This window comes from Rhinolophus hipposideros (genome assembly GCF_964194185.1).
Source record: "Rhinolophus hipposideros genome assembly, chromosome: 18".
Taxonomy (NCBI): Eukaryota; Metazoa; Chordata; class Mammalia; order Chiroptera; family Rhinolophidae; genus Rhinolophus; species Rhinolophus hipposideros.
This window is the reverse complement of record NC_138064.1, coordinates 19,851,394-19,866,124: the sequence shown is the minus strand read 5'-3', so window position 1 is coordinate 19,866,124 and position 14,731 is coordinate 19,851,394. Positions and strand designations below refer to the sequence as shown.

Here is a 14,731-nt window from a genome sequence, read left to right as displayed (position 1 = left end):
GCCCATTTCCGGACTCGCCCTTTATACGTCACCGCCAGAACCACGCCCCTAGGCGATCTCTCTCCTCGCGCGGCATTGTGCAATTCTGACCAGCAGGGGGCAACCGCTGTGCCGCACTTAGACAACTCCCAGAGCTAGGAGCCTGGGGTTCCCTATGAAGTGTGCTCCAAGATCTACAACCACCTAGTCTCTTAAGGGCGGGCAAACCTGTGTTTTCGCTAATGTCCTCATTGGATTTACTATGTAGATTTACTAAGGGTTACACTTTGATCATTGCCAATAGTAAGGTGGTTTGGTAGATTTTACAAGCTTGGACTTGATGATAAATTTAAAAAGTATGTAAGGAATATATCTTCTGCAGGGAACCCAATCCTAAAAAGCAGCCCGAATGCCTCAAATGCAACACATCTGAAAACGAACTCATCATCTCTCTTAAGCGTGTCTTCTTTTCTCGCCCTGTAATCACTGATTCAGAAAGTTGTACCGCCACTCTCGGAATAGCTCAGTGCAGCTGTCATACTCGGGCCTCTTTTGCACCCCCAAACAATAAATCAGCCCCAAGGCCTGTGGGGCCAAAGCCAAAACACCGATCTCTTCGGACACTTCTCTCCATCCTGGCTTGCAAAACTGTGAGACTGCATGTGGAAGCTTAGCCCAATGGTCAAGAGGACACTAGAGCAGCCAATTTTCTCTGAACACACAAATATGACCATGACTTGCCCACCAATGGCCCACCTAGGTTCCCCATTTTCTTCGGCATAATACAGACTCCTTAATATGGCTCTTAAATTACAGGTCCACCGTACTTTTTACGACCTGCCCCCAGTAGTTTCATTCATCACACTTCACATTATTCGCTAGCCACTACCCATGGTCCTTGATCCACTTTTGGCCTTCTCCCTCTCCCTCTCCCAGCAAAGAATCTCTGAAACAATCTAAATATACAATAAGTTGTGCTTTTCTGAAATAAATTATAAAGTAGTTTGTGCCAGGTGCTCCAATTTTTATAGGAAATATGCACACATATGATTAGAAAAGAATCTATGTATAAATCCCATGTATTAATATTAGGTATTTCTTGAGGGTGGATTTATGGCTTTTTTTACACATTCAAATTTTCATGTATTATCGTAATGAGTGTGTATTGTTTTATACTAAAAAAACAAAACCAATCAGAACTTAATGAGCAAAAGATTCCCTATTGTTGAAGAGTTTGGTTGTTACAAAAAACCCTCTATTTTTAGACAGTTTAATATAGTGCTAGGTGAAGATTCTGGGTGCTAAAGGCACATTGTTTGAATCTGAATCCTGACTCTGCCACTTACTAGATGTGTGATATTAGGCATATTTCTTTCTTTTTTCTTTAAAGCTAAAATTATTAGAGTAGACTTTAATGAAGGGATGAAATTAGAAAGTTTGAGCTATGTGCAAAGGCTTAAAGAAAAGAGTTTCATATAAAGGAATTCCAGAGAAAAAAATGCCATTGCATCAGTTGACATTTGCTGCCCAACAAACCACCCCCATATTTAGTGGCTTTAAGTAACTACTAATTTCATTCATAATTCTGTGGGTACTAGTTTGGACTGAGCTCAGCTGTGGTCAGATGTGACTCCATGTTTCTCATCTTCCAGCAGGTTAGAGTGGGCTTTCGTTCTTGGTGGCTGTGCAGTTGTCTGAGGGAGAGGGGAAGCCCACAAGTGTATGCACACACACCACCTCTTGCCTAGATTCTGGAACTTACATAATAGCAATCCAGTTCATGGAATGCTTCTGATCTCAAGTACTTTGTCCTTTGCCTGAGAGAGCATCAGAGGATACTTCTGTCATACACCAGATGGGGTATTGGAAGTCCCTAAAAATTATCACTCTGGATAAAGAGTAATAATAATACCACTAGCAGGAAGGGTTTCATGACCCTTATGAGTTGATTTTATTACATTGGCAGAATGAGTGGCGATTTCATCAACCTTGTAACAATTACCATGATCGTCATCATCTTAGCTAAGCTTTAATACAAACCTGCTTTATACAAATCACCAGCACAGAATCTTCATATGTACTTATTATATGCACTTATTACTTATTATATTTATTATACATATTTACAGATGAGGAGACTAGGTTCTAGGGAAAATTTGAAGATGTCAGCCCCGTGATGCTGGCAACCCCATGTATATTGTTAACAACCACAAGCCTAGTGCCTAGCACATATATCTTGAGTGAATGAATGAATGAATGAATGAATGACTTGCACAAGAGGACACAGGTGTTCATTAATCAAGAAATTTAAACCAGGCATGAATTATTCCACAGCTCATGCTGAGAATCACTAAAAATCATCATGTTTCCTGTACACAGAACCAAAGCTGATAAAGGAAGAAATTACAATAGTCAGGAAAATGGGTGACTTATTTAACTTAGCCTCTGTCTAAAAAGTGTACAGTGGAAATCAGGTCAAACTGATAAATACTCCTAGGGAATTCCTGCCCATTCTCAGGAATTTTTTTCACTTTCCTGTTCCCAAATCCCAAGATATAAACTGTTTTCTGTTCTCCACAATGAATCGTTTCCACAAAGTGATGGCCAATACTACCAAACACCTGGGTTAAGGAGTCGATTTTCCCGGTTTCCCAATCAACTTTTCTCAGGATTTGGGAAGGGGAAAGCGAAAAAAAATTTCTGAGAACAGGCGGGAATTCCCGCCTAAAAACCCTAAATATTACCCTTTTAGCAGACGTGGGAACATTTCAAAAAAGCACCGTTTTTGGCTAAAGTAAGAGTGTGGGCAGTCTTGCAGAAAATAATTCAGGCAATATGATATGTCTGATAGAAGCCAGGTGCTAGAGTCAGGTTGTCTGGGTGTCGTTGGCACCGTCATCTTGGACAACTTGCCTAGTCTTTTTAAAATTCAACTTCCTAATCTGTATAGCAGAGGTATGATGGTATTGAGAAGTTGTGAGGATTAAAGAGATAATGACAGTTCAATACTAGGCACAGTGATTAGCCTACATTAAATACTTAATAATATTTTTTTGAGTTTATAATCCACACTTCAGTTATAATATGTTTGCTTCAGCCTAATTAAGCCTTTAAAGCGGAATTTGGGAGCAGGAGCATATGACCTTCTTGGATGAAGAGCGAGGTAAAACCCTGGCCTTAGGAGAAAAATTTGGATAAGAGAATGAATAAAATCTGGACAATGCCTTGGCCTCACCTCTGGGAATGATTCTTTTGTTTTGGAGTTATTAGAATGATTATTATCACCTCCTCTTCAATGCACTGCCATTATAAGCAATCTATATACATAAACATTTGATTCAGCTTAAAACAAATTAAAGCTTCCAATATAGTATCCTCTTAAAACGTTTTATTGATAAAATTCATTTTAGGTACGAACTAGATATTCTGAGAAACAAATTTGCAATTTCGTTTGTCAGTAGGAAGAATTAAAGTCGATTCAATACAAACCACCTGTTTGAAATAAATGAGTTTAGTTTTGGAAATAGTAGTTTTCTTTCAGTAGTTTAATAAATTGTAAAATACACTGCTGCTGGGGAAATACATGCTTAAAATTTGCCTAATTGGTTTTGGAAATGAAGAAACAAAAGCAAACAAAAATCGGAACACAATGTAGATTCACCAGCTATCGGTTGATGCAGACCATTTGTAATTCACAGATACGTCAGCAGATGGCAATCGTGAGCTTTCAATTTGTAAAGTTTCGCCTCAGCCCTAAGTACTGCAGGGATGGCAAAAATCAAGGCAGCTATTGTGGTCTGCTTTTTTGTACCTCAGTCCTTCAAAAGCAGACTTGGGATCAATTTTTGACTTTGACAGCCCCTTTCTACTTTCTTATTAGATTGAACAAATCGATGATGTACACCACGCTTGCTATGAATAAAAATTAACAGCACATTCTATTACATTTTATTGAACAGAATAGAGTTCATCTTTTGCAAGCTGTGCTGTGGCTACAAATACATAGAAATGAAAGAATTCAAATGTGTCTGCCTGTAAGTTAAGACCCAGCTTCTTTCATAAGTTTATGTTTTCTTGGTGGTCCTCGAAGTCAGGTCATACTGCTGGAACCAGCAGCATGAGCGTCACCTGGAAAGTGGTTAGAAATGCAAATTCTCAGGCCCCAGATCAGGCTCAGTGAATCAGAACTCTAGGGATGGAGTCTAGCAATCTGTTTTACCAAGCCCTCTCGGTGATTATAATACCTGCTGAAGTTTGAGAACCAGTGCCTCTAAAGAAGCTTGACTTAGAGGAGAGAAGCTCTGAATTGATCGTTTTTATTCAGGCAAAACTGATGTAAATGCACTGATCATTAATAATGTATTTGATTATTTCTTTCATATGGTTCGGTGTGCCAACACAGTAAATTTCGCAAAATAAGGAACATAAAATAGCATACAACTTCTATAGACTCGGAAAGATAGAATGCCATTTCTTAATTATCATACATTTCTCATGCCGAATGAAGAATTTCACTTTATGTTCTCTTTTGGATTATACTGAAAGGTATAACATTATGGTAAATTTTGCACAGGAATTTAACTAATGAGAAAACTTAAAACTAAGTTAAAATAGGATTATTTCCAAGGAGTATAGAACAATCTTCAGGAAGAAAAACAATTCTCTACGAAATATGTGTTATTTGTATTAGTACACGTGTATGTTCCATTCTCTTTTAGGCATAGCTGTATCCTCCTGCAATTCTTCTGTTGCTGAAATAAGACGCCCACCCATTTGAAATTAACAACAAATTGCACTCAGGCCACATTTTCATTTAAGAAAAAGTACAGAACAATTGTTTATCTATGTGATAATTTTATCCTAAACATTACCTTGCCTCAATTATCTTACTATTTGATTTTTTTTTATTCATTCAGAATTTCTCCAAGAACACATAAACTACCAGTTCCAATGGTCATGTTTATTCAATTCTGCAGTCTAGAGGCAAACTCTCTTCTTGTGCATAATGCAGAAGTAGTTTTTACACAGTCTTAATAAATGGAGTATTTGTAAATCACATTAGGAGCTTAGGAGGGTAATAATAAGAGCAAAAATCATGTTAATCATTGTATTCTCACTCTCTCTACATATGTGATTATTTGTGTCTTTCTCACTTTGTAGTAACTCGATATAATAATGTTGAAACACCCTGATCTTTATGTTTGGATTTTATCTCCTGGCTATTGTTTAGATGTTCCGAATATTGTGTGTGTTAGAATTCTCTCTCTCTGTCCAGATAGATAGATAGATAGATAGACAGACAGACAGACAGACAGACAGACAGACAGACAGACAGATAGATAGATAGATAAAAGCTGAACTTTAAAAATATGGATTTAGATAAAATGCATACCAATTTTTCAGCTCTACATGAAGACGCAAGTATCTGTCTAGATATCTATCAAGAAGGCAACATCATAGCCCTTTTGGGTGAAATATTCTAGTTAAAAAGGATTGTCTTAAATAATAACATTAATTTGGGATGTGTGTTTGTGTATGTGCATGTGTAACATGAGCATATCTGATGGTTGGGAAGGGGTAATGAAGGTATCAAAAGTGTGGGTGGGGCTACTTTCTGAGGTTGTAATGCTATCTTTCTATCATTTTCGGTCCTTTTATGAAAACAAAGATCAGTATTTCTTCCAAGACCCTATTTCCTTCCCAATTAGACCTTACTGCAATGGAGTTTCAATATCCATCTTTCAAGGTTTTAAAACCCACGGAATTTGGCCAATAAAATTAACTGTGGTGCTTTCAGGGGTGCCTGTGAAAATTCTCATTTACTTCCCTCTGTCTTTAGCTCACTACAGAACAAAAATAGAAAGGAGTTTCCTTTTTTATTTTTTGAATATTATTTTAAAGCTATAGTTTAATAAACCACCTGCTGGCTGCAGAGTTCGTGTGGGTGTGAACTCATAGATCTATGCCATTAAATATATTCCAAAGAACATGCTATAGAAAGTTTGAGGGTGGAAAATAGATAAAAATAGAAGGTAGACATGGTTCATTTTGCTATATAATTTACTCTCAAGTGATTAAACGAAATGTATATTAATGGGTCATGTTCTAGACTCGCTCATAAGAGGCCACAGAGTGTTCTTAATACTTCAGTGCTCTGGGATTATTTCAGTAATGAGTTTGTCTGTATCCAGTGGCAAAGTGGACTTTCCCAGAATGCACTAGCACGTAGAACTTTACAAGGGAAGACCCTACATGAAAGCCACATTTGTCATAAAAACAAGGAACTCCAAAATTCATACTGAAACGGACATTTTCAGGTGAGGAGGACCTATGAATAACGAAAGCAACTCTATCCCTCTGTCTCTCACTTTCCATTGACATTTGTTGTGATTTCTGCTGTCGTGTACCTGATTGGCTTTTGAGTGATACTGACAGTGTTAGTTCTGCTTGAATAAAAACTCTGCCTTTGATGTCCATTTGTGCAGATGAGTAGGCTAACTTAGAATTAAAAAAACAAAACAAAAAACACAAACCAAAGAAAAACACAAGTACTACAAGAAATAAACATATCTGACATATAAAGGAAGAATTTTGCTCATGACAAAATTAGTTTTCTCTCTTGCTTACTGACCCAATCCCTTATTATGAAGCCCAGGATAAAAACTGTCTTGCCCCAATTTGTATCTGACAGCTTCCTGCTTGTCCTGGGTACATCGGGAGCTCAAGTTTTCTCTTTAGTTAGCTGAGATCCTTTCTTTGAGTTCCTGTTTCCAATTTGAGCACTTGCCTGTTGGCCAGGTGACTAATATTGTTGAAGCTGCTTCTGTCATTAGATGTTTCTGGCTCGGTGACCAAGGCTGGATTTCACGGGCTGATGTGGAATAGGAATTCCTGTTAATGAATCCTGAATGACTAGAGTGAAGTGAGTGGGTGTGGTGATCAAAGCTTGACAACTAAGACAAAGTCTCAGGTTCAAGTGCAGGGGCCAGAAACTGAAATCAAGGGTTGACCACAGAATCAGAAATTTGGATCTGAAATCAGAAGAAGCAGAACAAGGAAAGGGGATTGGTTCATATGACATGGAGTTGTAGTTTAGTTTTTGGACCTAAGTGTATACAAGTTGCATGGTTTGGTTGAATGGCTTTAAGACTCATGGCGACAGCCTGAACTAACTTTATCTTTTAGCTGAAATATTGATGTCTTTCTACTTTTTCAGTATTTCACATTAAATAAATATATTAATATGATAAAGGAATATTCACATTCATAGACAATATGCGTTATAATAGCATTTAATAATTGGTGATCTTTTACCTGCTGTACTGCCATCCTTTTTTCTGATAGGTAGCAACAGGCTAAAATTACTACTACTCAACTCTATCATCACTTGGAAACTTGACATTCTCTCCAATAATAGTTTCATTATAGAGGACCCTTTTAAAATTTTATTTTGTTCTCAGATATTGATATAAAACTATTAATATACTTAGAATACAGAAAAGACAGAGAAGCTCAAATCTCAAAAGACTTTTTGGTTGTAATGAGGGCAATGGATATCTAGACAGTGTAGGGCCTTTAGAGTATGTTTATATGATAAGGTTGAGTGCTACCTCTTTACTTATTTATAATGAGGGACAGAGTGAGGGATAGTGTTGGCTGGTAAAGCCAGCCACAAAGAAGTATGTAGCTTTTTTTTTCCCCCCTGTGCAGTGACCTTGGTGGGCCCAAGGCATTTCTTCAAGCCCTCCTTTAGGATATCTTGGAATAACATTGGAGGAGCACCTCTGTCCTAGTGAGTAAGGTGGGGACCATTATCCTGATTGATTAATAGCAAGGAGCAGCCATGAGTCCTGATTCTTTGAGATTACATAAGGATTTCATGAAAATTTGACAATATTTTAGCTTTTCCTATGAAGCTTCAGCCAAGGTCTAGAGTCTCTCTGGCAATTTTCAGTAACACAATACAATTTGACTTTTGGGGTAGGGCTTGCAACGTATTGTGTGCAAAGAATTAGAGCCTTTGGATATCAGTGAAGAAAAAACTTTGAAATCAATAGTTAATAGGTGATGTGAAGGAAAGTAAAGATGAATCCTAATTCTTAAAGATTTCCAATTAAATGAAGGCTTCTGCCTATAGTTAGTTGATGTAAATAATATTGAACTGCTAAATATTGAAATACCTTTATTTCAGATCTAAGGTTTGACTTTTTATAATATATTTCTTGGGAAATACATACCTGGTAAAAGACTTGTATTCAGTAAAAAGAGTATTCCTGGCAAAAAGAGTGAAAAAAATCCTTCTGTATAATTTTACTAGGCATCTACATTTCCAAGCAATTTCTGAATTGGTTTCCTCTGCTATGACTAACTGACAACCTGTGATTTATGGATTTGGAATAATTGAATTTCTTGGCTGTCATATTCTTTGAGTCAGAAATATTACGTATGTTTCCAGAAAACTGATTTAAAGAAGAAAAGAGTGAAGTGATGCCAAGTTCTGAAACTTTATTTGGAAACTGTGTTCTAACCAAATAGTACTTAAGATGCTCTTTCTAAGGTTCTGAAATGTGTTTGCCAAATTCTTTAAAGAATTTTTGAAGTAGTTTTGGACATAAGGTTTCTAAACATGCCACATTTGAGTTAAATCAATGAAAAACGTGGAGGGCAGCATATTATTCTTACCTTCTCAGGCACAAGAAATGTAGAATTTTTCATTGACACATAGTTATAGGCTGAGTAAATTTCTTCAAAAATAGGTGTTATGAAACATCTCATTTTACCTGTCAAACAGAAGATATTTAGTAATTTAGTGAAATCTTTTCATGAACAGAATTTTTGTAAAACATGCAATCTCTAAAGAAAGGTCATAACTGTATCATGGGATTGGCCTACCTGTATTTTTGCTAGTTTTGCTCAGTCCATGGATTTAACTGGTCCATCAACTTTAAATTCCATGCAGCAGTAACCAACTCTTTTCACACGTTCTATTATAATGCTAATTGGTTGACTGTGGATGAACCTACATGAGTACTGAGGGTTAGGAAGCAGTTCCCCTCTATGTGCTTTTGACTAGCATTGTCCAATGGGACCTTCTGAGATGATGGAAATATTTTATCACTATCGCCCATATGTGGCTATTCAGCCACTGGAATATGGCTAGTTCAACTGAGAAACTGAATATTTGCTTTTGTTTTAATTAATTTGCATTTACATTTAAATAACCATGTGGATAAAATAGTAGCTACTCTATCAAATCCTAGGTAGACCTTGTAACAGTGACTTTGCGACCCTGAGCTGTTCAAGTCTACACTTGAGGGTAGCATTAATATTGGCTCATGTTCAAGGGTTTTCCTCGATGCTTCTAAATTAGAGGGCAATACTTCCCTACTAAAGAACTAGGTGAAAATTTGTTAGGACATTTTGGGTTGTTACAACTGGGGTGTCCACCTGGCATTTAATGGGTGGGGCCCAGCGATGTTTAATGGCCCGAAGTACATAGGACAGTCTGCGCAATGAATTATTGTCCACTTCAAATTCCAGTAGAAACCAATTTGACAAGCCCAAATAGGTTAGCAGAGTTCTATAAATACAGATTGACAGTGGGGTTACATCACGATAAATACATCATAAGTTGAAAATATTGTAAATTGACAATGCATTTGCTATAACTAATCTACTGAAGGTTATAGATTAGCCTTGCCTACCTTATACGTGCTCAGAACACTTACATTATCAGGACATAACCCCATTGTAAGTCCAGGAGCATCCGTAATTGCCTTCCTCTTCTTCTCATCAGAAGCAGGAGACACACATGGGCATTTTGTAGACATGATGGGATGCAAAAACACAAAGCACAATATACAAAAAAGCACTGGTATCACAGTACACTGTAGGGTACCGGCTGTTTATCTTTATGATCTTGTGGCTGGTTGGGAGCTTAGGATCACTGCCACTGCCCAGCACCACGCGAGTGTTGTACCGCATATCGCTAGCTGGGGAAAAGATCAAAATTCAAATTTTGAAGTACAGTTTCTACTGAATATGTATAGCTTTGGCAGCACTGTAAAGTTGAAAAATCAAAAGATGAACCATTGAAAGTCAGGGACCATCTGTATTATGGTTGCATTTGTGAGATTCCCAGTGTTCTCAGGTCTATCTATAGTTAATTCTATCTCCTGGGATCTGTATCTTATTTCCTGCTGCCTCCTCAGGGAGACCACTTTCTAATTATGCTCATTTGGTCCTGTATCTTCATCCACTCTCTCTCTATATTTGAACACACTCTAATCTCTCCTATCTCAAATAATACCTTTTCTTAATTCCGTATCCTCTAGCGGAGGCCTCCTCATACACAGCATCCTGTCCCTTGCCAATCTCAAAACAGCACATTTATTCATCTAGCTATCAGGGGAAATTAATTTTTGTACCATGATGAAAAGAAAGCCCATACCATATATAGTTTCAAAACACACCATTTTATTACACAGGCATATCAACAGAATCATCATACCATGTTCCACTTCTAAACAATTGTGTGTGTGTGTGTGTGTGTGTGTACACATACGCACATACATTTAAAATTTCCAAGAGGAGTCCACTTGTATTTTTTATGCTTATAATAACTGCACCTTTTTGTAGCTAGTCTCTATAGCACACCAACACACGAGTTTCACATATTTTTTCTAATTTAGTATTATATTACTTTTTCCCAAGGGTAGGCTCATACTAAAACTGTAATGTAGTCACTTAAAATATTGTAGTTCATAGTTCAATGTATTGTGAAAATTAAATTTTCAAGTACTGCATAGTTCTCCTACATATCTCAAAAATAATTATTACACATCCTAAATAAATCACTCTGAATAACTGAGTCCTGAAAATATTGGGATAAAATAATTTACACTTAAAGATATAGCTACGTTTTGTCAAGTACACTGTAGACTATTTGCATAATTGTGATGATTTCATTTCTTCTTAACTCTATGTCAAAGCAGTGATATGCCTGCTATTGTCCGTTAAGTGTGATTTCATAAATTATTTCAAGAGACATTAAACCATCTCAATGATGTATTAGAACTCTGTAGTGCACAAACAAGTCTACAAAGAAATGCCGTCTAAAATTAGAGTCAGTGGCCATTCTTTCAGTACAAAACTACATCCTTGGAAAACTTCAATAGAGCCATGTACACACAAAATACCTGCATTATATAGTTTAGATTTTCAGTGACAAAAATCATGCCTGCTTGTGGCATTAAATTAATAGTGATGAGGTTAATTCACTATCTGAATTTATGGGCAACTTCTTGAATCTACTGGATAATGAGTTGGAAGACATCAAAAAGGATACCAAACAACCAGAGCTCAGTTATTTCTTTTGACTTATATACAGCCAGAATTATGAGGTGACTAAATATGTAGGTGATGACATGGTGCTCTAAAACTAAAAGACCTTTAGATTTCCAGTAACTGGAATTAACTTATTTTCTTAGCACAATTATAACATGTTCTCATACTGGATATTAAAGGTGGTAATTTAGCTATGGTCAGTAAGTAACTCATAAAAAATAACTTGAAAATTGATTAGCTTTGGGGAAAAATAAAAGTACACAAAACAGTGAGAGTTACATATTTAAAAATATTAGACTGTTTTAATCTGTTGCCAGAGGTTATATTTTCATCAATATTGTCAAAGACCATGCTATTTTCTTGCCTATACCTATTGTCATAGATTGCTATTTTAACATTCCATTAGGGAAGAAAAGGATTGAATTTTGCTGTATAAATGCAAGCCTATCTTTTTATTTCCTCTACAGAGAACCCTTGCAGGTTCTTTGGACATATGCATTCTTAAAAATGGTTTGTCTCTACTATGCAATGTGAACTGTAACACAAAAAACTAAATTAAGTTGTACCAAAGCTAATTGTAACTTCATATTTTGGGTATACGTCATCTGTTCTTTTATATAAGTTAATAGGGCTGTAAATTGTTTGAAATATAAATATGAATAATCATAATTCATTATGTATATATTTATAAATGTGGAAGTATGTGATTTAAAGTTATTTTTATAAATCAGTATTAATAATTGATATTACATAAATACCATAATAATAGTAAAATAGCCAAATAATTAATTTATCTTTACACTGTTCAGATCACTCAACTTCATAAATATCAGATACAATATTTACACACAGCAGACATAATAAAAAGAATAAAAATGAACAAAGTTAGTAGAAATTAAATATGTGATTTTGTGGGCATAGAAAAGCCTTGAACAATGCTTTCCCATCTCTGTGGGAATAGAGTCTTGATAATATTCCCACAGCATCACAATTTCTTTTCTACTACCTATTTACATTCATGAATACTATAAATATATGCTCTATATATTTTCAATATTTACAGTATATATATATGGGGTTGGACAATTAAGTTCACGAACTTGTTACAATGATGTTGCTAACCTTTTTTGATATCACAGGGATTATTCATTATGAATTTGTACCAACTGGACAAATAGTTAACCAAGCTGACTATTTGGAAGTGCTGAAAAGGCTGTGTGAAAAAGTTAGATGACCTGAACATTTTGCCAACAATTCATGGCTCCTACATTACTACAATGCACCAGCTCACATGGCACTGTCTGTGAGGGAGTTTTTAGCCAGTAAACAAATAACTGTACTGGAATACCCGCCCTATTCACCTGATCTGGCCCCCAATGACTTCTTTCTTTACCTGGAGATAAAGGAAACATTGAAAGGAAGATATTTTGATGGCATTCAGGACATCAAGGGTAATATGACAACAGCTCTGATGGCCATTCCAGAAAAAGAGTTCCAAAGTTACTTTGGAGGGTGGACTAGGCACTGGCATTGGTGCACAGCTTCCCAAGGGAGGACTTCAAAGGTGACCGTAGTGATATTCAGCAATGAGGTATGTAGCACTTTTTCTAGGATGAGTTTGCAAACTTAATTGTCAGACCTTCATATATATGTACATACACACGCATACTTTATTGTTGGGCTCAATTATGAACATGCAGATCAATCTGCACAGTTTGATCAATACATGTTTATTTATCTTAAATGATATTCATTTACAACTTTCACTTTTGTGCAAGAATGCAAAAATATCAAACAGATTAGTATTCTTTCTCTAAAAAAAATCTCTTTTTTATGCTTTAAGTTTTTTGTCATTTACAAATCAATTATGAAATATAATTCATTCACTAGTTGAAAATAATTACAAGGTTCTTACAACAAGGCATTGCTGAGGTTTTGAATCATGGCATTCTTGAAGCCATCATCTTTCAAAACAAAGACATTAAATTATTGTTATTTCTTGATATTTGTTCTTTTTAATTACTTATATGAAATGTGTCATAATAAATCTAACGCTCATGCTAATCAAATAGTGCTTGTGTAGAATATGAATCTTTATGTTTTACCTGTTCCTTTTTTTTTTCCCTGAAAAGTCTTTTTTAGAACAATTTGGAAAGTCTGTTGAAATTATTGTACTAGAACATTTCTAGAAAGTTTTTCACCCAATAAAAATAGCTGAAGAAACAAGTGAGGCAAAATTGAGAAAGAATAATTTAGTGGGTGTTCAGGAGAGATAGTAGTGAATGTGAGGACTGTTTTAGTTTTATCTCCTAGTCCTTTGGTATTTCCTTGCCTCATGAAAATCCTAAAAAATGCTCAGTTCTTTAAAACATTGATTATAGTCTTCCATTAAATATCAGTTGTGGTCCTCCATTGCTCATGCCATCCGTCACTTCCTGTTAGGAAAATAACATGAATTGATTACAATTTCCTTCAGAGGAAGACACTGATTTGGTTAATGGGTTTGCAAAACAGAAATTTCAAGCCATTGAAAAACTTGCAGATTTTGGGAGAAGGACAAGGATTGATAGTGGTGTTGCATTTGAGGAAATGAAATTTCATGGCATCTTGGAGCACATGAAATTGCTTAAGTGACAGCCTGTGAGACCAAAGTCTTCTTTGAGATTGAACAAAAACAGTTAAATCTTTCCCCAGTAGCCCTGAGTTTCTCCTTTCGTTCCGCAACTCTATTTTGGAAAGACCTTACCTAGAAAAAAGATCGTTCTATGCCCAGTTTCTCCAATGCATAGACACCTTTGCTGAGCATGTCAACAAGTGCCATGTAGGGGTTACCTTAATTCTATTGAAAAGTCTGTGGTCTTTTTGCTAAGAACTGAAAAAGGCCCACAGGGAGCATTGCTGATTTATAATTATGGTTCACTAACAAATCATAGTGGAAAAGATTATTTTTCATGACACTGTCACTCATACAGTAAAAAAAAAAAAAAAAAGGAAAAATCACTTAACATGTTTTTTAAGGAATCAATTATTAAGAAGTTAATAAGGAAATCTACATGGGAATGCAATGAAAATTTAAATACAAACGATGACCTAACATAAAAAGTTCCATTTGCAATGATAGAAAATACGCTAATTTAAGAAAAATTTAGAAGCTGTGAATTCATGTTATATTAAACTTTAAGCTCTTCCCTGTATAAAAAATATATAATGAGGAGATGTGAGGCTCATTCACATTTATAATGGTTAGTGCATCATATTATAAATAGTATTTAGGCAAAACTTTCTAAAAATAGATGACAACATCTTTCTACACTTGAACAGGCCTATTTGCAACAAAGCAGTAAAGAACAATTCAAATGGAAATCATTTTCTCAATTATTTCTTGGCTATCAGTTTATATCTATCT

General features: G+C 35.7%; 1 protein-coding gene across 4 annotated transcripts in view; it reads right to left on the bottom strand.

The window, feature by feature from the left end:
- Window positions 1-10,433: 10,433 nt before the first annotated feature.
- The window catches only part of TMEM196 (transmembrane protein 196), a 62,533-nt gene continuing 58,235 nt past the window's right edge, over window positions 10,434-14,731 (bottom strand). For all 4 annotated transcript variants that reach the window (XM_081079774.1, XM_081079773.1, XM_081079775.1 and 1 more), the window contains one exon: window positions 10,434-13,760. In XM_081079774.1, the coding sequence (XP_080935900.1) occupies window positions 13,754-13,760 (7 nt within the window). In that variant the 3' untranslated portion in view covers window positions 10,434-13,753. The remainder of the gene's footprint in view (window positions 13,761-14,731) is intronic.